Source organism: Patagioenas fasciata, chromosome 5, assembly GCF_037038585.1.
Source record: "Patagioenas fasciata isolate bPatFas1 chromosome 5, bPatFas1.hap1, whole genome shotgun sequence".
NCBI classification, from domain to species: domain Eukaryota; kingdom Metazoa; phylum Chordata; class Aves; order Columbiformes; family Columbidae; genus Patagioenas; species Patagioenas fasciata.
Window position 1 is genome coordinate 12,709,153 of NC_092524.1, and position 23,753 is coordinate 12,732,905.

The 23,753-nt window shown below is 40.8% G+C and overlaps 1 protein-coding gene and 1 long non-coding RNA gene across 8 annotated transcripts in view; one reads left to right on the forward strand and one right to left on the reverse strand.

Annotated features, from left to right (window-relative positions):
• Positions 1-1,214: 1,214 nt before the first annotated feature.
• Positions 1,215-3,989, forward strand: LOC139828082 (uncharacterized). The gene is made up of 2 exons (XR_011739288.1): positions 1,215-1,319; positions 2,607-3,989. It is a non-coding gene; the product is annotated as an uncharacterized lncRNA (long non-coding RNA).
• TUB (TUB bipartite transcription factor) overlaps positions 3,389-23,753 on the reverse strand; it is a 168,711-nt gene continuing 148,346 nt past the window's right edge. For 5 of the 7 annotated variants that reach the window (XM_065838504.2, XM_065838500.2, XM_065838505.2 and 2 more), the window contains 3 exons: positions 18,611-18,709; positions 18,052-18,223; positions 14,918-16,036 (listed from right to left, as the gene is read on the reverse strand). In XM_065838504.2, the coding sequence (XP_065694576.1) occupies positions 15,903-16,036; positions 18,052-18,223; positions 18,611-18,709 (405 nt within the window). In that variant the 3' untranslated portion in view covers positions 14,918-15,902. Of the gene's footprint in view, positions 6,175-14,917; positions 16,037-18,051; positions 18,224-18,610; positions 18,710-23,753 lie in introns of those variants that run through there. The other 2 variants (XM_071808927.1, XM_071808928.1) reach the window with 2 other exon arrangements.

Sequence of the window (23,753 nt, forward strand, 5' to 3'; positions counted from 1 at the left end):
AACCGAGGCACTTCATTGGTCAAGGGCCCTGTCTGTCAACGAAGGGGGGGGATACATGACCATAATGGTCTGTCGCTCTGGAAGTTTCTGGTGCTTTGTGGGGGAATTGGAGCGTGGGGAGGGGAGGTGGTGCAGGGGGGTGCACCTGCCACACTGACAAGCCTCGTGGCCTTCTATGGTGGGGTGGCAGCTTTGTTGGACAAGGGATGAGCTGTGGGTGTTATCTATCTGAACTTCTGTAAGGCTTTCAACACAGCCCCCTGCAACAACCTTATCTCTAAATTGAAGCGAGATGGATTTGGTGGATGGACTGTTTTGTGGATGAGGAACTGGCCGGATGGTCACATCCAGAGGGTAGTGGTCAGTGCCCCGAAGGAGATCAGTGACAGGTGGTGTCCCTCAGGGGTCTGTGCTGGGACCAGTACTATTTAATACCTTCATCAACAACGCAGACAGTGGGATGGAGTGACCCTCAGCAGATTTGCAGAGGGCTGCAAGTGGTGCAGCTGACACAGCTGAGGGACAGCCTCACTGGTCTTGCATGTTGTAACTGTGGCCTGATGTTTAGATTGCTTATGTTATTTATAAAGAAACCCTGCTGCAAAAATTAATTCATAGTAAAGGAAGAGAGAAAATTCAGAGTAAAGGAGAAGGAAATTGAATACTTACTCTTTTATTAGGAGCATGTTTATTTTCTGAATCATTCCATCAGCCAACTTTTTGGGGTTTTTTTCAACACATTCTGCGCTCTCTCAACATAGTCTTTCTCTTTTAACCATGTCAATAGTTCAACCTCTTTCTATGAGCAGGGCTAGCATTTTCTTCTCTGGGAGTTCCCTCTGCACCTTTATACCACCTGGGAGCTGATAGGCAGCGTTTCTGCATACTGCATTTTCTTTAGGAATATGTTAATACCAAAGACAGCTGTTAAAGGACTGCCTTCATTCCACTGCAAGTAACATCACCTGTCTATCCCTCTGTCTCTGAAACAATGCTCTTGTTATTAAAACACCCCACATGAGTGGAGAGACCGAGTGCAAAGAGTGTGATGATGGACAGCTCTGGTTCTTCTGTAGAAATAGGCTGAATGGATTGATACAGCTGCATGACTTGCCAGGCACACAGCCCTTGCTTGTTCCTTGCCAGTGGTATAGAATGCCCATATACCATGGCTGCTGCAGCTATAGTAATAGTCCAGTGCATTGCCAGTGTAAATGAGGATGCCATCTCAGGGTCTGCTGCAACCTACAGAAGCATGGACCTACAGAATTTTACCTGTCTGTACAAATATGTGCTGCAAATTCCTGCTACTTAAAAAGGTATGTGAAATTTTATAAGTTCACCTTTTGCATTTGGGCAAATTTGTGCATTTAATTTTGTGCAAGAGGTTGTAAAAACATGAAAAAGTGCTGTTATTTGTGAAGCACAGCCGTTTTCATACATTAAGAAACTAAAATGTAGTAAATAGTTGTAAATAACAAAGTCCATGCTCCGTAGTGCGATAATCTTAAGAGTACTCCAGACTGCATGCAAAGAATCTGTCTGCTAAGGACAGCTCAACTCGTGAGAGCACCCCGTGACTCGCTGTGTGTCGACGTTGTACTCTTGCACCCACAAACGTGGGATACAGGTGAGCGGTTCCATTGGCCTTTTGGTGGTGTTTCTGTTCTGAGCGAGCAGCTCGACCAGGCCTGGGTACAGCCCTGAGTGTGAAGACACACACAAATTTTACTGTTGGATAAAGGCAGCCTGCTGTATTAATGCAGACCCTCACTACAGGAGCAGGAGGCGTTTGTAAATCCTCACACTGTGGTATGGAGCAAGGGCCACCAAATCAGTTGTCCCCTGATGGTGGCCTAACCAGCAGCCCGTTGACTGGTGTCAATCAATCAGCATGTCCTTTGGAGCTGTTCTACTTTGCACTGGGAGTTAAATCCTCCTTGTACCAGTGAGGGAAATATAAAGCAATACATTTGTGTGTAACATACTAAGCTCCCCAATTAATAACAAAAGTTTAATTCCTATGTCCAGTCTGCTTTTTGACCTTGCTATCCTCCACCCTCCTGAAAGATAATTTTTACCAGACAAGTTCAGAATTTATTTTCAGGCTTCTTAGCACAGGGAGCAACAGAATTCAGCTGTGACCTGTGAGTTGCTCTCGGGGGGCAACTCGCCCCCAAAAAACACACCAAACACACCTGGCACTGGGGTGTGAGCTGAGGAATAATTCTGTCACAGCACTACTAAAGTTAAAAAGGAACAACAAAATGAAACAAAACACCAATGAGTTTTCCTTTACTAAAACAGAGACCAGTTGTTGGAACTGCTTTTAATACCTGAACTAAAGGCTTCATATTTCTTTGCAGCACCAACAGGAGAAAATGGTTGTAGTGCAGGGTGACTGTGGCATGTAAGGTGTCCAAACATAGTTGTAAGCATTGGTCTATTTGAGTGATTTTTCTCAGATTCGGAGCTTCACCAGTTGTGGGGTTTTTTGTTTGTTTGTTTGTTTCGTTTTTTGGTTGGTTGGTTGGTTTTGGGGGGACGACAACACACAGATTCTTAGAGAGCAAACAGACATCTGACAATATGCTCATTTTTCTCAGGGATCTTCCCAAGATGGCTTTGGCAGTGCCCCCAGAGATGGCTTCTCCTCTGCTGGTGACTCCTGCTCTGATCAACCAGCTGTCAAAATGCAAGATTACCCAAACCCGTATTGCTCCTGACAGAGGAAATTACGAGTCTCCTGCCACTGAAAGTTTCTCAGATATAAATGTCTGTTCAGTTGCCTTGTAGTCAGAAAATACCTTTCCAATAGCTTTTTACATATTTGGAGATTGTTTTTTTCTGTAGCTGTGCAGCTGATCATTCGTGCCTAAGTAGTTCTTTGCTCTTGTTCTTACTGAACCATATCGCAGGTTTTTCTGACCATTTTCCAGACTGATTTTGGTACAAACGAGCAGGCCATAAATTCAGTCCTTAGCACCAGCTGGAGTTTGGAATAGTTGGTTTAGCTCACAGCAAACACCACTGAGGGACCAGGAATGTGATGTGACCGTCAGGCACAGGGACCTGAGGAGCCAACACAGGAATCTCACCGTCCCCCTCATGAAAATGGGCAAGAGGAGTATTTCTACATGAGTACGAATTTCAAGACTCTGAGCTCACAGTTTGAGAAAATGTACAGGCTGGAAATGATGACAGATCTGGTGAAGTCAGGACTGATGGTATAACTTTCTATGGCTATGTGTTGTGTTCTGAATTCATCTTAGCGTTAAGGGTAAAAATACAGTTTAAACAGCACTGGAAATGCCTTATGTTAAATAACCTCCATATTCTGTAGGTAATTTATCATGGTATTTCTGATCTTTGGTAGGGAAAGACATAGTTGTTTCAAAAAAATTAAGTTTAATATTTCTGCACAGTGGTTTGTATTGACAAACACCAAAACCTCTATGACATACACAAGGTAAATTATGTGAAAATACAAAAATCAGTCATTGCACATACTGGTAAATAAATACATTTACTCCAGAATACCAAAGAGTTTCTTTAGAAAATTTAGTTTGTAAAAGCACATTCTTGCAGGTTTATCTAAAACTCCATATAGGTCTGAACAAAAGTGAGATGCCTGACTACTCGAAACAGGTCAAGACAGTCTTGTGTGCAAACAAGCATAACATATTACAGGCATTATGGAAAAACATGACTGGTTAAATATTAGTTCTCTAGATTAAGACTTTTTTGACAATTTTGATATTTTCCACTCTTTAAACCCCATGTAATGGAAAGGAAATCTAGATCATACCGTACTTGAATTCTACTGTATGTAATTGGTTTATTTAAGAAAGGCAAAGAGATGAATTAGAAGATGTTTAATGTAGGTATTAAAAAAAACCCAAAAAGCAACAACCCTTAACTAAGCTGCTTTTTCATTTCATGGGGACAAAAACATTCATGTAGTACCTATATTTTCTACTTCTTGAAGTTGAAGTAAACAAGTCAGAAACAAAGGTGAATTTTTCTTTACAGACAGATAAAGTCCAAACACATTCTAAAATGAGTTATTTCTACAGCTGCTCTCAAACACTGGATCTTTCAGGCTGTCATTAGTTGGATGAAGACAGTGTTGGGAAATACAAAAACAATGTAGTGTCTGTTAGGAACTCTCAGAAATTAACCACCTCAAAAGTATTTGCTTTCTGAGGTACTTCTAAAGGTGCATTAAATTACAAACCACAGATTTTTTTTATTTTTTTGCCTTGTCCCCCTACTCTTGAGCATAAGAAACTGTTCAAAAAGGAGAAACAAAAGCCCCAGTCTTGTAATTATGGGTATGGATTGACTCACGGCATGGAGCAACCCCACTGAACAGTCAGCTCAAAGGAAAAAGGGAAAGCAGATGGCTTTTTGTAATAAATATGGATACTTAGCATAGAAAGCATTTAAGAGATTTTTCTTTAACCTTTCCACATAAGATTTCATGTATTCAAAAATATTTTAAAAGGGGTTTCAAATAACAGTGTCTTTTAGAGGTATTTTGGAATAACTAATGGCAAGACAAATTAATATCATGGTTTATGCTGTCAAGGTGAACAGTGGGAAAGAGGACTGAGTAATCTCTGGATATCACCAATGGAAATTTTTGAAGACTATATGTGCAAATATATGTGTGTGTGCACAGCACATATATTTGCACATCTGACATCGGAAAATGTTGACCAAGCCATAAATTAACCCCACTCTTAATACCGAGAATCCTGCCATACTGGGCATGTATGTATGTACACTCCCTTCATACTTTATTTCAAATAAAAAAATCTTGTACTTGGTGACAGGAAAATAAGCTCATCTGTAGGTTATAAACAAACTGTTGGTTTCAATCACAAGAAAAAAAAATGATGCTTTGAAGATACTAACAAAATTAACAAAGCTCAAATACTTGTCTTTTTTCATACATGTTTTACAGTAAGCCACTGTAAGGGGTTTGTTTCTTACCGACCTTGTTTCTTAGGGAAACTCCCTGTTGATTTGCTGCTTCTTGTGCAGTGCCAGTTATCCAGTATTATCCCTTAAAACACGGGCAACTATTAGCAGTGTTTTGTTTTCCTAAATGCTCTATTTAGTTGCAGTGATGACATAATAGAAATTGAAAGCAGATTTAATAGAAAAGGTCAATTTCACTGATAGACATTTTAGATCTCCTTGGGTTCATAGGATGTATGTAAGGGAAAAAATTGGCTTCCCCTCTAAATCCACTTTCTGAAGTATTCATGCCAATACTGCCTGATTTTTGAGATCCTGATAAGCTCACTTTTAAACAGACAAGAAGGCAGAGACACGTAAGTGTGGCATTATGGAGACACAGCAGAAGTTAGAAAAGAACTTTCAGTTGCACCAGCAGGCTTTGGATTAGGCCCATAATAGAAATGAATGGGTGAAAATGTCATCATGAAAAAAAATCTGCACATAAATGGAGCTGTTTAGGAGAGAAACAAAGTGTATGGGCAGAGTTCTTACCAACGTAACACAACATAACCATTGGCCCTCACAGTCTGTCCATGAATATTGAAATCCATTACTCACGCAATGTGATGCCAAGCAGCATGCGGGTTGTCCGGCAAGAACTCACCCCACTGCCATCCCCGGCATATGCTGCTGCCCTGTCTGAGTGCTGGAGTTTCTCCACATCTGTAAATGGAGCTTGTTTGCACTTTTGTTTGATTTTCTGTAACTACACTCCTTGGATTGTATATTCATTTTTCTGGGCTTAGGGCTCAATATAGTGCAAGTACAATAAAAAAGTGTTATCTTCTTACAGGCAATGCAAACACACAAAAAGTACAAATAACTTAAAGAGCCACAGGTCCCAGTTTTTGCCCTCAGGAGGAGCTCTTTCTTCAGTGTGAGGAGAGCTGTATCTTAATGGCTTTGGTTCTGCAGTTTCTTTGCTGAGTTTCCATGCACATCTTTGCAGCCGTGTCCTCTGAATGGTGACAAGCACACAGCGTGGGAAACAGCGCACGGGGGAAAACATGCACTGTTACAAAGCAGGGTGACAGTAAACATGCGATAGTGGCATTGCTTAGTGGTAAACCCCTCCGTAATAAACCTGTTGAGTGTGGTTTTCTTATATGGTGGCTGCTTGCATGACTGCTAAGAGGGACTCTCATCCTCCAGATCCAGGCAGATGTAAATGAAGAAGAAAAAGAGAAAGGAAGATTATTGTCTGAGAAACAAGCATGTTTGTGTGATGGGCACTGTAAAAATAAACCTAGTTCTACTGACATCATTTACACCATGCTGCTAGCATCAAGCTAAATCAGAGAGGGCTGAACATGGCCGTAGAAAAAGAGGACTTCAGAAATGTGGCCTCTAGTGTGTAGGTGCTGAGCTTTGCAACTCCACTTCAAGGAACCAGCTGTTAGCAATGTTGTAATTGCCAACCTGAGAATACAGAAGGGTGAATCCCTTCACGTATATTCTGCAGTATCTTGGTCAGAAACGTGTTCTGCGCTTTAAAATTCACCAACCACCTTGAACTGCACATTGTGATGAAAACCCCGCTGAGGATTATGCAACTGGAATGGAAGGCCACCCTACTTTGAAATGAGAACATTTACATGGGGATTTAACCCACCTTAATTCACAGACATTAACACTATAGGTTTCACTGACTTAGCTTTCTGGAGTGTCCCCATATGGAAAAACCTCTACATGTTTGAAATAAGATTAAGTTATAGATGGGGGGGGAAAAGAAAAATCAGGAAGCCTAAAACAAAACAAGGAAACTGTTGTAACACAGATCACTAAGAAGCTGAAAAGCATCTGCCATCTGCAAGAAAGCATTTGAAGTGAAACCACATAGGAATTCATCCTCATGGACTTGTGCTACGTAGCCCGAAAGACAGAATAACCAGTGCTCTTGAAAACAGGGGTTTTAAAGAAAAAAAAAAACAAAACAAAACACAAAAAACTACAACAAAAATCCTTGCCACAGTGTCATTGAATTCAGTACCTCTTGAGAATCCATCATAGTTAAAGAGCCATATTACACAGTCAGTTTTTAAGACGACGTTTTTACAAATCTTGTAAGAGTAAGCATCACTGCTAAAGCCCTACTTTGAATCACAAGTTAGAATTAACAGTACACAGCATTTTTATGTTTCCAGCCTACGTTATAAAACACTGAATCTCCAAATTCATACAGTTAGGAATGAAATATAGCCCCACTGTTTTTTTACTTCAGAAAACTCATTGGACCTGATTTTACATTTTGCTGAGTAACTCCGCAGTTCCTGACACTTGTACAGCAGTCTAGTGTTTGTTCTGGGCCATCCTCATAAATCAATATGCACAAAACTTGATTTCAGTGTAATTTCATTTGCCAGATAAGAACTCTCTGTATTAATGTGGTTTGGTTTTCCAGTATTCCAAACTGAAGCAAAACAGTTCAGTCTTCACAATGAAGTTCAAACCAGAGACCTACTAGTTGGTTACCCATGGCAATAGCTAGAATTCAGATTTAGGGACGAAGAACTTAGTTCTAGTGCCAGCTCTAAAAAGAACTCCTTGTTTGTTTGTCTGTTTGCTTTTATAAACTACAAATCCCAGCTTCAGCGCCATTAAAAGGATAACACTACTTACCTGCAGCTCCTGAACTGCTCTAAGACTTCACTAGCAGATACGTAGCATCTTTGTGAACTGCTATTTATTAGCTGGTGGATGTTTGTTAAGGCTGGTATTTACTAAACTAATCACAGATTAGCTCCAAGATGGGAGGTACTGCAATAAGCATAAACATATCAACAAAAAGCCCCCTAAAGGGGAAAGCAGCAGCATTTTGGCACAAGAAGGCTGTGCCTTTGGACCAGATCCTCACATGGTGTCCCAGGTGTAGTACACACCAGGACATCAAAGGATGCTTCATGGCACACACTACTCTACCAGTAATAAGTTTCTAGGTTGGAAAAAAAAGCCCTCTGTGGATCCAGGCACATAGTACTGTAAGTTAATGATTTTGCCTAGAAATCGTCTTTCTTTTTTTTTCCCCTAGATGAAAAGTTTCTATTTTTAGTATCAAATATCAAATCTCCACATGTAAGGCAGCAGAAAATGAGGCAGAGGGTTTAGTAGAAAACACTGCTCTATTTGTGTTTAGCACTGGAAGTACTGACCTTCAGAAACAGATGTAGTGGTGCACAAAAAAAGCAGTATCTTAAGGCAAAACCCAATTAAACTCTATTAATACAGCTACGTTATGTTTTTCCAGCAGGACTGTCAAGCACTGTTCATATGTCAACTGAGAAAATTGCTGGAAAAGGCAGCTGCCTCTCAACCAAATCAACTTGGTACACCTGTAGATACTTCAAAGTCTTTAAGCTCAAACTACATCTTTGAAAACATTATTAAAATAGCCAGGAAATACCATCATGTTTAAAGAAACAGCAGGATCAATTTAGTTCTACATCTAGCCACTGAGGACGGGAGATTCTCCCTAAGGAAGGCAGCAGGATGGTAATAATTGGATTATCTTCTGATATCCTCCATCTGGATTGAAAACCTCCTCTTATGAGGTGCCAGAGCTCAGAAACTTGTTTGAACACTGAACTCATAGCACAAAACATACTCCGGTTTTATGTAATTGTGAAATTTTTCTGCACTGGCAAAATAAACAATCTCGTGACATAATTTTCCAAGACATCAAGACTAAATGTCTGATAAAATTATACTTGCCTAGATGGTAAGCATAGCCTTTAAAAAAATAATAATAAAAAATAAATCAAAGGGAGTGAAAATATTCCTCCTGTTATTTGGTAACTCAACAAAAGAAAGGTACATGATTTCTTACAAGATGCTCAAAAGTGCATAAGAGAATTAGGAAGTGCGCTCTCATTGGGACTTTGGAAATCCCATCACTTACTGTGTCCTGATCACACTGACAGATCCCACAGCCAAAGCCGGGCAGCCTGCGCGGGCCAAACCGTGTTCTGCTTGCACAGGTGGAGCTGCAGGGTCAGGACTTACTTCTTAAATGACAGCTCCAACTTCAAGACAAACTTAGGGAAACAACATTTTTTTAACAAATAATTTCTTTGTAATTTCACCCAATCTGTCAGTATTAAAATCAGCTAGATTTTAATGCTACAATCTGTAAAAATGTGTATTAATTACCTTCTGTTACTTTGAGAGAGTTAACTTTATAAATTACTGATACTTCTAATGGCATTGTACCAACTGGAATGACCTCAGTAAGAAGCTACAGGTACAGGGTCAAATGTGAAAAACAGATTACATTGTAAACATCCCCTGTGAGTAGGTAGTCATAAAACATGAGACTCACTGTTTTAAAATCAGGTATGTGTGACAAAGTCTGCAGCAACAACAGGTTTGAACAGCTGAGTCACATCCAAGAAAAAAAGCCCCCAAAAGTACAAAACGGCAATTTGCAGCACAATTGCCAAGTGTCTCAGTTTGCTACATAAAAGCGTAAATAGAGAGTTCATTAAGTGAGCCACTGCAACGTGTTCAGGAATAATAGTTTCAAAAGAACTGATAGTGCAGACTAAAACACAACCAACAACACATCATTGTGAGAAGGAAAAGTGTGTCAGATGGTTTGTCCTTGCTGGGTTTTTTCTGCACATTTAGTGATCAAAAATGACACAAGGTAGAAAAATTCAAGTCTCACTGAAATAATTGACAAGATTTCTGTACAATTCAAGTGTCAAGATTTTATCCTAAGAGACTGGTTGGCTAATAAGTTTCTACACGGGTGGCAGAAAACTCTTCATATGTTACTCTACATCCTTCAGCAGAATTAACTAAGGTACTCAGCACGCCGACACCACCTGCCATCCACCGGCCTCAACACACTCCTGAGAAGCCTTTCAGCAGAACAGGGATGTAGGGAGGACCAAAAACTATCTCCATCCAACTCGTTGGAGCTGAGGTGCAAAGAGGTTACAAGATTTGCACAAAGTCACACAATCAGCTGGGATTAAAACTCAGGTGACCTGACCTCCAGGCCTGAGTTCTAACAGCTGTTGGACAGCGTAAGAGATTAGGCTGATTTTAACAGAGATTTATGACCCTTCAGGACTTTCTTTGCATGCAAGGAGTACCTAAGCACAGAGTAGATGCAGAAGTTTTCACCGGTACTTACTGGGTTCTGACTCTCAAGAAGGACTTTGTTCCAGTTCATATGCTAGCTAGCTTTTGTCAGAGTAATTTTCAAACTGCCATTGTAGACTTAAATAAAACCATGATAAGCTTTCAGTGTCACTGAGTAATCCAATTATAAAGTGAATAGAAAGGGGTTTTTATCTCAAAAACGTAAGCATAATATTTCTGAACTCTGTCCTCTTCCTATTTAGCAAACCAGTTCCATTCCAGTTCCAAACCAGTGGTTCCATTCCACAGTTTAAAGAAAGACAGTTAATTCAAGTCTTGTCAGTGAAGGTATGGATAAACACACCCTTACTGAAAAAGAAGAATCTAAAATTTCTAGGCAGTTAAATAAAATACAACGTATAAAATAAGTTTTAATGCATTTTCTTCCAATATACAGGCATTTGTGAGTATCAGCTACTGAGCTATAGTTCATAGCAAAATACCAAACCATCAAGTTAGTTGTGCAAATCCTTTTCATAGTAACTTTGCAAGCAACAGAAAGAACTGAAAAATATCTACATAATTAATTTCAAACGCTTACAGAACAGAGCCCTGGAAGGTACTTTTCATACATGAAGAACAGCAGAAACCCGTTTTCTTTGAGTAGCACATATAAGACAAGCCTGCATCTACAGTTAGATTAATTCTAGGGCAAGACTTACATGTATAAAACTACTTTATTCTAAGTAATCAAAATGAGGCCTTTTGAGAAAACTGAGAGTCATCAGTCCATAATTCCAATAAAGGTGACTGCTGTTTTATCATGTGCCATCCTTATTTGTCAAGCAAGGATATTTTATTGGTGAGCACATACCTCCCTAAACCCAGGAAAAAATCTTGCAAAAGATGTTTTGGGTGGGCAATGGGTCAGTATCGGGCAACTAGTTAGAATGCCACAGGATCAACCCCAAAATCTTCCCTCTGACAACTGCCACCCATGAGGAGAAACTCTCTGCCAAAAACACCAGGCAACCTATTGGTTTAGTCCTATTGGACTAAAATAATCAAAGACAAAATATTCTGATACTGGTCTAGAGTTATCATCTCTTCAGGACAAGAACTCATTTGCTGTGTGACATCCAGCCGTTGTTGTATTCTTATGTGAAATCACCAACAAACTAATAACGAAGTTTGTAAAAAGCTAAGATAGAAGAAATGGGAGTGACTTTCTGTACTAAGGACTGGATTGACTACCTTCTTTTTTAATGGGCAGTACTCAGGTAGGGGTGAGATTTTTGTAACTTTAGAAGTAGGTCTAGTGCTTAGTACTCCTAGAGACCTCACTGATGTCTGCTTGTTGAAAGTCCCTCCTTTTATTCATCGAAAGGGAGCAAAAAACCAGAAAGTTTGAATTGATGGCATTGGTTCACCATGACCAATAGAATTCAGTGGTGTCACTTGACTCCACAGTCATGTTTTTTGATTGTGCAGCTACCAAATTTTATTACAGAGCCCTTTTCACTAAAGCTCCTTCAGTTCTAGCAGCTCCTGAGGACAGCCAGCTGGGAACTCCAGCACTACTGTAAGGCAATTTGAATACTGAGAGGTTTGCCAGTAATTATTATAAACAAAACCATTTGCACAGACTTCTTAGCATCAGAATTTATAACAATGGCCACAACATTACTATTTTATGTGCCATATATTATCCTGCAAAAGTAGTGATGTCTAGCTTCTAAAAAATAAACTGTATTTTAGGGCATCAACACATTTCAGCAAGCAAAATCACTTTCAGCCTTTTGAGAAAGGAGAAATAAGGCAGCACTACAAAGGGAATCTGTCTCACAGTCTGCCTGCAGGCTTGCGGACAGTTCTGCTCATTGATTTGCAATCCATGGTTTGGAAACTCTGGTTACTGAATGTTTACTGAAAAAAATTTCTCATTATATTTTAGGCAAGTTTTTTTATCTGCTACCTTTTAATGTGTTAATTTACTCTAGTGAAAAGCCAAAGGGCCAAATTCACCCCTCTGATAAGGCTTCTATTGTAGGAGCATCCCTGGATGTGCACTGAAGGCATTATTCATCTGTGGAGAGATCACTGAGTTATATTGTTGAAATAAACACTTTTGAGTTGCACATGCTTGAAGAAAAGATAAAGGGATTGTGAAGAGAATGAGAAGGAACAGAGCATCAGAGATGAAGAAAATTAGATAAAGGCCCAGAAGAAACTGTTTGATGTAAACACAGTGACAAGCTAGATTAAGAACTCACATTAAAGCGTGCAGTATTTGCCTATGAGCAATTCAGGCAAGTAATTTGTTTACAACTCTCTGCCAAAATCAACAGCAGATGCAAAAAGTCATCAATATTGGGATTTTAAACAATATTAAATCTACTGTACTGAAACATGAACTAGGGCTATGCGAAGGAAATGCACAGCTTGGTGCCATTATATTCTTTGCCACACTAAGTAAACAAGGTTACACCGTGTTGCACATTGACTTGAAGGCCCTGGAGAAGCTACCACTAAAATGAACGTGCCACTAACTACTCCTCGGTTACTTTAGTGTGCGTATATATCTGAAATTTGTACTAGTGTCAAGGTTTTATTGATGGTATAGAGGAAAATCGAACTTTGTGAGAACTGCGTAAACTCACATATGTTAAGACAGAACCTGCTGCAACTTTACCAAGTTAGGAAAACAAAATTTGGAGATGTGCTGGAAAAATTGTGATATCACCTTGCATTGATACACAGTAGTGCCCTTCACCAGAAAGTGTCCATCAGAAATTACATAGATGCTAAATTAAAAGAAACTGCTTTTGGAGCAGATGATGATGGTCAAGTGAATCAAAAGAACCCAGTTCCTTGCTCAACAACAGTGAGGAATTAGGGTTTTGGTAAAGGTCACGAGGCCCCAAACCTGTTGTAACTGAACCAGATTTAATGTGAGCTCCTCATGCCTCTTAGTCCCAGGTTAACATCCCCCTCTAGTGACCTCAATTTCCAGCAGGGAACTTTTTCCTCAGCAGCTTGTTGGCTGATGTCCCTGTGTGAGTCTGTTAAGATGTTGGAGATTTGAGTCACCACTTTCCTCCTGGCACGCTTACAGGTTAAAAAAATACCTGGCCTGGGAAGAACATGCAGTGAGAGTGAAGTTACACAATGTGCTGGCAGCAAAACTGTCCCGAGAAGCTGAGCTCTCTGCCTTTCCCCAGCCCCTCATTCTCGCCCTTGCACACAAGCTTCCTCTTGGTGCCAATTCCCCGTGGGGCCGTGATGCAAGTCAGACCATTGTTATGATCCATGTTAAAAATAACCCTTCCTAAGCCAGCTTCGCAACTAAAGACAACAGATTGTGTATTTGCACCATAAGACGCTTAGTTCCTTTGACACAGGGTTGTGCACAGAGAGAGGCAGAAAACTATGTCAGGTGCCACCTTCTCAGGCTTTAAAGAAAATGTGCCACTGGCGAGACACAGAATTAGAATCAGAGAATCAGATTAAAGCCATGTGGATTCAGCCATTCCCATCCTGCAGAGTTCTTGAAATCCACATCACCCCTAAATACCACCAGTGGAAATTCCTGTCTGTTTTTACAGTAGTCTAAACAAAAAAAATCTGGTTGTCATTGGAACTAGTTTTTAAAGACTGACACGAGGTAACCAAAGGCATAAGGGCCCTGCCCTCTCTGTTAAAATTCAAAAGTGAGATCACAGACGGGGATGTGAAGTGGTGGGAAACCACCAACTACAGGGGAAAACAAAGCATCCATGTGCAAAGGTGAAGCATCACACTGCCACTCACAACTCATCATTTGCACCATTCATTGAGGGAACTGACTGCTCATTTCTCTCAAACACAAGGTGTTCTTCCATTTTATAGCATTGCGTGGAAAGGCTTCTTGAAAAAAACAGTTGATAAAATGCCAGCCTCCTGTTATTTAAAGATGACATTTGACAGGCTGAGTCCATCAACAAAACACTGTGCAAAGCCAGCAGACTCTTCTCTATGGATTGTAAAAAAGATTAGAAAAAAATGCTGGCAATCACTTACTTCCACCTCTTCTCTGAAATTTCCTTGTCTATATACTGGGAAGGAGACCTGAAGGCAAATGTGAAGAAGAGAGAATATTTCTTTTTAGTTGAAATTATACAGTCCAAATGGCACAACCTCTCCTTATGGCGTGTCCCCTGTGGTCAAAAAGGGACTGACAGCTATGAGACAAGCAGATTTGATCTCATCTTCTCATGTTATAATCTTTAGTTGTGCAATGCAACAGTCTAGAAAGAGTAAAGAGGAGGATTTGAATGCATTTAGTATTATCTAAAATGCAGGTACTTCTTCATTCACATTTCAATACCCTTCTGGTGAACTGCATATAAATTCCATTACTTTCTGTGCTGTTTAGGATAACATTGTACAAAACAATGCCAGAAAGACTTGTTATTTTTAAAGGTATTTTACAGTGTGCTTTCAGTTGCAGCTCTTGGCTTTTGAGATGTTTGGAAGAGAATGGCTTGTTCTTTGCTTGTGTTTTAAAATGATATTTGTTTATATATTCCAGATAAATCAGAAATAAAAGAAAAAACCACACTACTTTAAGCTATTCTGTGTCCTGCCAGTGTCTCATTTGTATGCAGCAAACACCAGATTTGCCTAGAAGGATTTAGCTCAGTAGCTGGCACGCTTACATTAGAGAACAGCATACACAGTTTCAATCGATTTCAAGCATTCTTACAATGGGAAATAAATATGAAAAGTGGTTGTTGCTGAAAGTTCAAAAAATGCAATCAACAAATTGTAAAATCGCAAAAGGCCGGACAAATTTAATAAAATATTTCCATTTACCTTCCTCAGCTTTACACAGCCTGTTCAAAATAATAAGATTCTCTGCAGAGAGCCTTTATCCAACTGTTTATATCACTTCATACAAAATATGTGTTTGAGTTACCACAGAAATACAAGGATATAAATTCCCAACACGCGACACGCCAAATTCAACATAAGTTATGCTTTCTTGGCATCTAGACGTTTTCCTTTTCCTTCTCTGTACTCCAAATACATTTTCATTTGAAACAAATTAAAAAGCATGTAGATGTTAAAACATAATGACTTAGAATTCAAGTGACTTGTGCAACATTTTGTGCTTTCTACTTCTCCATTTCCTCCTACTGCAATTAAAATTCATCATGCCCTTCCACATACACGATAGCAATGCATCAAGTTCAGTCCAGTATAGGTTTTCAACCCTCAGACTCAGCCTTATACTACACAAGATCCTTGCAAATTCAAAAAGTGCATCTTTTTTAGTGATCTTTCTTTTACATTGGATGAGGTGAAGCTCTGATTAGTCGATGTAGGAATGCAACCTTGAGGTATGATTGCAGCCTCAGAATAATTCTTAAATGTAGAAAGAAATTTTTTGAGTGTGCACGCCCTTTCTGGATTTTAAAAAAGACACCGTTATAATGGTGCTACTAGAGCCACGGTACAGTACATCATGGCACACCTCCATAACATAATCAAGGACATGAGACAGAACTTCTATTTACAGAAACTTGATGCCACTTCCAGAAAAATATGACAGAAAAAAAAAGGAAAATATTATTTCCTGAATGTCCTGAATTTTAAGAAGATTCCTTTTACTTTCTCTTCAGCAATAGAGTGGTCCTCCACAACCGCATTTTCCCTGACCTCTTTAGTATGGGCCATAAGTGACACCAGCAGGAATTGGGAACCACATGGCAAACGGCTTCCTTCGAGAGATGCTCACCCATGCCCCTTTACTCACAAGCCAGCTTGCTGTCAAAACTTGAAAGGGCAATAGCAAAGGCTTGTAGTGCGCACATCGGGTAGTTGTAGTCCATGGTGAACACGTCCTCAGCCACGCGGCCAAACTGCATCACTATATAGTCAGCTGCAAGAAAGGTCATAAAGAGGTGACAAAGCATTACTTTTGTTTGCAGCCCTTGCTAAACAAGTACGCATTCATCGTCAGCCTCTGGCCCAGCTCAACAAAACACCATCAAAACATGCTCAGTCATCAAACTTTGCAACACTTATTCATGCAAGTGGGTGTGCAAATATCAGAGGGAGAAGCAAAGTTAGCTTGAGTGAGGAACAGCTGAGCAATAAAGGAGTGCAGGACTTCTTACTGTCTTTAGAAAATTACACAGATCAAAAGTGGTTTTTACAATCACAGAGATAAAATTGATTCTGTATAGAATGCTCAGTCCTCTTATATAGACCCCGTTCTGAGTTTCACATACACCAAGAACCAATTAAGTCAATTCCTACTTAACCTCAGGCAAGTGGACAAGCAAAGGTAATGGAGGAAGAGGAGGCATGAATCTGATCTAGACCTAATATCACTCTATTATATTCAGGAATTCTTCCTCAACTTTTTCCCCCTTTGTACTCTTTGCCAGAAAGAGGAAATCTCAGCCTCATTCACAGTTTGAAAGATCTCACTGGCAGAAGCAGGTGTAGTTGTTTCACCTCCTGAAATTCAGCAAATGCATACACCAATGTTTCAAACTCAGTGTTGCTCTCGGAAACTGGCGAAGCCACTTGCACTGGTTTCCAACGTTACCTGCAGCCTAAGCACGGCACTGGGGTGGCCCTGTGCCCCCCAACACCTGGTGCATGTGTCTGCCAAAAGTGAGGTTGCCATCCCTGCTCCAGCAGCTGCACCTATGTTCAGGCAAAAACAGGACTGTACATTGCTGCCAGAAAGCAGCACATGGGTAAGGCCTTAAGGATGGTGTGAAAGGCAGACCTGACATTTTCAGGGTGTTGTGTAGGGCATCATAGAATCATACAATGTCCCGAGTTGGAAGGGATCCACAAGGATCATGGAGTCCAACTCCTGTCCCTGCACAGGACAACCCCACAGTTCACACCATGTGTCTGAGGGCATTGTCCAGTCTCTTCTTGAACACTGTCAGGCTTGGGGCTGTGACACCTCCCTGGGGAGCCTGTTCCAGTGTCCAGCACCCTCTGGGTGAAGAACCTTTTCCTAATGTCCAACATAAACCTCCCCTGGCACATCTTCCTGCCATTCCCTTGGGTTCTGTCATTGGTCACCACAGAGATCAGTGCCTGCTCCTCCTCCTCTCCTTGTGAGGAAGCTGTAGCTGCCATGAGGTCTCTCCTCAGTCTCCTCTTCTCCAGGCTGAACAAACCAAGTGACTTTAGCTGCTCCTCATACAGCTTCCCCTCTAAACCCTTCAACAACTTCATAGCCGTCTTCTGGACATTCTCCAGTAGCTTAGTATCTTTTTTTATACTGTGGCACCCAGAACTGCACTCAGTGCTCCAGGTGAGGCCGCACCAGTGCAGAGCAGAGTGGAACAGTCACCTCCCCGCCCGGCTGGCAATGCTGTGCTTGGTGCACCCAGGACACAGTTGCCCTCTTGGCTGCCAGGACACACTGTTGGCTCATGTTCAACTTGCTGTCGACCAAACCCCCCACGCCCCTCTCTTCAGAGCTGCTCTCCAGCATCTTGACAACAAGCAGTCATGGCAAGGTGGGTGTGTAGTGAGACCCGTCTGGCTGTCAATGTCTCCAGCTGGGCGGTGTCTGGGGCCCAGAGTGAACAAAATACCCAAGGAAGGGGTGCTTGAGCAGAGTGGTACCACCCCACGGTCCTGCTGTCTGGATGTACCACAGCTCTGACAGCTCTGAAATGACTCTAAACTGTTGCTCAGTTCACAAACCGGGCAGCCAAAGGAGAAAACAGCACATAGCAGAATCACCTGTCTCAAGCACGAGCATTTAAACACCCAACCTGCATCAATGTCATGGCCACAGGGAAGAGCTGGACCCACATAACTAAATTAAACTCACTCAGGTAACAACAGTAAAGGCAGAATCACTGTCGGGCTGTGCATGCAGTCCTGTTTGTACACATTACAGAGAGCTGTACTTACGATCATTATCATGAATAATTTGGAAGTTTTTCACTGAGGCCTGTGTGACTCGACCATGGAAATTTAAAACATAGGACTGGGTGTCATCGTTCCAGACTGGCGTTTTGTTATGCAGCTCGATGACACTCTCTGTATTTTTGTTCTGCCATCTTGCAAGAAGTGTCTCATGTTCCTGCATATACAACAGGTAACGCGTGTCAGTTTAACACCCTCACCAGACAACCTGTTCCTAAATCGCGGCCCAAAGACTGAAGTGCCACCCTCAACTCTCAAAACAGCATCATCAAATGAAACAGTGAACTCCAAGTATCTTAATGCAAATGTGCATTTGAGTCCTTCCCACAGCTTGGAAAAGGTTAGTTGTATCTTTTGTTATCAAAATACATTATTATTTGTAGTGCTTTTGTGAGTCACAGAACTAGTCACACAGCCCATTGTTCTGCAATTGTTCAAATACTGGGGTTTTTTAACCTCTAAACCTTCAGAAATGCAAAAAAACCCAACTTTAAATGAAAAAGAATTCAAGTAATTTTTATTGTTGACTGATGGTATGACTTACATTTCGTGGTCTGATGGAAACTCTTTCATGGTCCATATTCATTCCTGGTATGATCACACTCATTTTACGAGGTCCTTTAAACCCCAAGACATTTGTTTCCTAAAAATGTTTAGAAGAGAGTGCATCATGTTCTATATTTTTAAAGTTAATTTCTGCAACAGAGAGACACAGTGGCAGCCCAGGGAACTTTTTTGTTAGTCAACTCAAAAAACATCTTGAAACTCTTACCTTCCCTGGCACCGCCAAACATTCTAGCTTTGTCTTAGAAGCTCCGACAACAGGAAAAATGGAAATAGAGAGGTTTCCAAAAACACTCCTAGCATGGGCTGCCAGGAACCTTAATACAATTTAACAACAACAAAAAATCCCTTTGTTAAAAAAGGATATGAACTAACCAGATTGCTTGGCTACTGCTAGATCCCAAAATAAAGTAGTTGTAATTTAAAAATCATAAAATGCAGGCACACATTTTGATGAGAGACTAAATTAAATATATGGGACCAACTCCATTTATTCCAGAGCCAGCACAAAGGCAAACAAGTAGAAGCTGCCAGTAAGAGCATCTGTTAGCAGAGCTGTGGTTTTCAAAGTCTTCAGATATGTTATGCTTAGAGATGAGCAGGGTAAAAAACAAACACGTTAGCATGAATGCAAATTTTCAAGCTAAGAAATCAGGGAAAGTAAAGAAATAACATGGGCAGCAAAAACAAATCCATGGAATATACAAGTTTTTCCATTAAACATGATTTGATGCCTTTCTGACCAGCTTTTCCCAAAAGCATTCCAGTATTGCACTATCCTCTCAAAACACAACCACTAAAATCTAAACATGCCTAAAGTCTTACTTTTATCTGAGTCTTTCTTTTTGCCACAGAAGAAACAGAGACCAAGTATTTCAGTAAGTTGTCGTCTACTTTAGAAACAGAAAACGTAAAGGGCAATATTTTCCAACTCGCTCAGTAAAACCAGATTGCCTATTTTAGCATTAACTCCAGTAAATGAAACAGTGACACCTGTGAAAGCCCATCTCCTCATGTTTAGTGCCTTTTTTTTTCTAATTATTGTTTTTTCGGTTGCACACATTTTTTCTCCTCTACCTTTCCCAAGTGAAGGGCTGTGGACACACACTAAGGAATCTCACAAAGAAAATTCCCATTGGCGCTATTCCCAGCAACGTACCACAATACGCCAAGAGCTGGACACCCCCAGCTCTACCACTGGGACATTCAGAAGTGACAGGTTCAGATGCCTCTGCTTTTATATATTTAATACAAGTGTCCTGATTTTAAGGAACATTAAACTTTTAAAGCATCTCTACTTTTACAAGCAAATATCCACACAACTCACTGGAAACATCTGAAAATAACCACCTAAAATTTACTCCTGCAGAAGTTTTGTCATCTGTCAGACTTTTGAAATAACTTTGGTTGTTTCAGCAAACCATCTGGAGGTTTTGCAGAACTCGTTAAAGATTTTCATGCACACAGGAAAAAAAGCCACTTAGTTATTTTACTGAATGCTCTTGAAGCAATCCAGGTATATTCATATATCTTCTATACACATATATCTTTTACACGCTATACACATTAATGGAAAGATTCTACCTCTTTTCTGAATCACTTATGTCATGGCCTTTGACACAGTAATCCAATGTTATCAGTTCAGTTGCAAACATATAATTGGTTTGGCATCACGGTGAGACTCCAACTAAAATGACTGCCAGCAGATTTGATAAGCAGGAGAGACTCAGCACAGCAGAGGACAATTTCTAAGGAAAGATTCATGCTTATGCTTATTTTCCACTAACTACTGACAATTTTGGTCTTCTCTGAAATGTCTTACAAGCTTTTCTTCTCATCAAGCTGCAGTTCTGCTATATACAATTAATTTAGATGCTCACTGGTTAGAGACATTGTTCAAGGTAAAATTAAATAATAGCGCTGAATCACTTCCCTCCCAACGAACAGTATTATCACTCTGAAAAAATGAGACTATATTCTTTGGATTTACCCAGAAACACTAAAATCAATACTTCTGCCAAAGGATAAGGGAATGGTTTCTAGTTGCGCATTACATCAATCACCAATTATATCAAATGTTTTATTGGTAAATGCTACCCTTTTGCTAAAATCACATAGGAAAATTGAAATTCTACAAACACAGAATATATGAGGAAAACAGTAGGGACAAAAGAGGAGCTTTAATTAAGAGCAGACCTTTCCAATCTACCTGCATCCAAATAAAATGAATTCCCCTTATCACAGTTCTCATTCCCTGCTTCTTTTTTATTCCACTCCCTCCACTATTTTGCGTGTGTAAATTCAAGACTAAATGGCATTATCAGGGAAACATAGGCCACATTCTGATTTTACAGCATTGAAATGCCACTGACAGACTTGGTTTATGGCTCAAGATAAGGTTTATTAGCTGGCAGAGCTCTGCTGAATCAACCAGCATGGCAATGGCTTAAATCAGTGAAGGACTGGGCCCAGTATTGCTCAGATGCTACTCTCTCTGCCTGTGCCCAACCTGCATGCTGTTCTGTCAGCGTGTGGCACAATAAACGGGACTGAAAGAACACAGAGCCTCTCCCCAGGGCTGCTTTTAAAATCTTACATGCTCTCATAACATTATGTAAGCATTTCGCTACGGTGCCAATAGCTGCCATGATAAAAGTGGCAAGGTGTACATCCCAGCAGCTCCCAGGAGATTCAGGATTTAATTACCCCAATTTTCTTTCAGCCACTTCCCTTTCTGGACTTGAATCACACAGTTGTGCCTTGTCCTTCATACGCTGTGTAGAAACTATCATTCCATAGAAAGCCCAAATCACAGAGCCCCATGGAAGTGATGAAGGCCGGAGTAGAAACATATAGTTTGCTTTCCTGAGACCGGAGTCACACTTGAGAATATCAGCTGAGCTCCCTGCCTGCAGAATCCAGCGCAAACTGAATTGTGAGGTACTGTGGATATAAAGGAATCTGGCAAAGAGAATCCTGGTACAAATGGTACAGTTACACCTCCCTGCTTCTTGACAAATTTTGCCAAGCGATTCTGAGATCAGCCATTAGGTGCTGCTGCAGGTTTGTTAATATGCCAGCCTGCCCTCAGCTGGGAGAGTAGAAGTGCTTAATAGTGCCTGATAAAACCCAGTCCTTGCACTGACTTTGTTCCTGTTGCTAGAAACGTGCCCTATGGTGAGCTCCACATGAGAGTTCTCAACACCTTTATCCCACTGTCAACAACAGATGCATCACCAGCTTCTGCCTGTATCAAGTAGACCTGCCGAAACGATTCAGGTCATGCTCACCGAGTTGGTAGGAGCAGGTACAGAGACAGTGAGAGGCACAGTGGTGCTTGCAAAGTGTCATTTATTATAGTTTTTGCTGCAGGAAAAATCTCAAGGCAGGAATTCAAAGGTTACCTTGGGACAAAAGTGTTCCAAGAGTGTGCTTTCTGGTGTTCTTTGCTGTGGTTCTGCTGCAGCCAGGAACAGTAATGCCACTTGAGCAAACCTGGCTAGTGGTGAAATATCATTCCAATTTCCTTTTGTCCTCTGGCCATAGCACACCTGCAAGCCTGCTGCCTTTCTCTGTGAGCACCAAAATATCAATGGAACAATTCATTTTCGTACACAAATGTACAAGTTTTAAACTGCTGATCTCAAAACAGACATATGAAAGCAGCTTATCTTAGCCACATTCTCCAAATGGCGGCCATGGTTCTGTTCTTTCCAACGCTCACTCTTCTAATGACTTCTGCTGAACGCAACTGAGCTTTTTATTTGGTAATGTTGGTGGTTCAAATGTCATTGTTGTTGACTTATGCAAGCAGTGCCTAAGTTTTTTAGCATATAACTTTTTTAAAACTTTTTGTTTGTTTGTTTTCGCCTTGTATTTCCACTTTGCACCAGAAGACTAGTTGCCTGGCTCCAGGGAATGCCCTCCTATATAAATCAGTAAAATTACCTTTATATAATAAAACAGGTAAGTTCTCCTAGATTCCTACTGAAACCTCAGTCAAATTCTAAACTGATACCAAATCCTGGACTCTCGTGTTAAATCCTGCTAGCTGGATTTTCTGAAATTCTCAGAGTTTTAAATCCCACAGAACTGGAGGGACAGGTGTGTGTCTGTGTGCCTGTCTGCAACTATACGCCATGTGCCTGAATAACAGCACGTGCCAATAAAAATGATATTTATCCTATATTCACAGAAAAAACTGTATCCTAAGCAGTGGAAAAAGAACACATTAGCAGCTAACACTGCCACCTCTCAGTGCTCTCAGCACTCTGCATGGAAAGGATGGCTCTGCTTTCCTTTTTACGTGCCAAAACCTTCTAGACCTTTCCAGGGACACATTCTGTGCTTACACAGGGTATATGCAGGGATGGTCGGACCTCTATCTGACAGAGCTCCAGGCATCCTTGAGCACAGCTGGGCAGGAATTTTTCAGAAAAGTGGTTCTTGCATATTTTTGTCAGAAGAAAACTGTCTGTAGCAGTGTCTCTATCAGTTTTGACTGGAAGAGTTTCTTGGGCCCAGGGATTTCTGAACAGAAAGAATACTCTCAGCTAAACAGTGAATCATCCAGTACTCAGGAAACAATAGCAGCTGTGCTTCACAGAATGACAATCACACAGGATGGTTGGGGTTGGAAGGGACCTCTGGAGATCATCTAGTCCAACGCACCTGCTAAAGCAGGTTCACCCAGAGCAGATCACACAGGAAGGTGTCCAGGCGGGTCTTGAATGTCTCTGGGGAAGGAGACTCCACAACCTCTCTGGGCAGTCTGTCCTGCATTGCTCCTGATAAATGCTACTTACTGTCCTAAAAGAGGCTGGTTTCTCTCATTCAACTGAATTTCAGATTTTGTCTGCTTTTTTTGTTTGTTTGTTTGTTCTTGGTAAGAAGGAATTTCAGAGTTTTTATCCCAGTCTCTCAGCTACTGCTGCAGACCTAGCTGTCCAGCTACCTGTGTTGTGGATCAGAGAGGCCTCCTCCAAAATGCAATTACAAATAATCGTGCTTTGGTGCATTAATTCCATGTGCACAGCCCTTTCCAGCTCAGGAGGCTCCCCTGGATGGTGCCTGCAGACTGTGAAGCATCCTGCCCCTTCCAGAGGGTTACGTAAAAGCTCCAG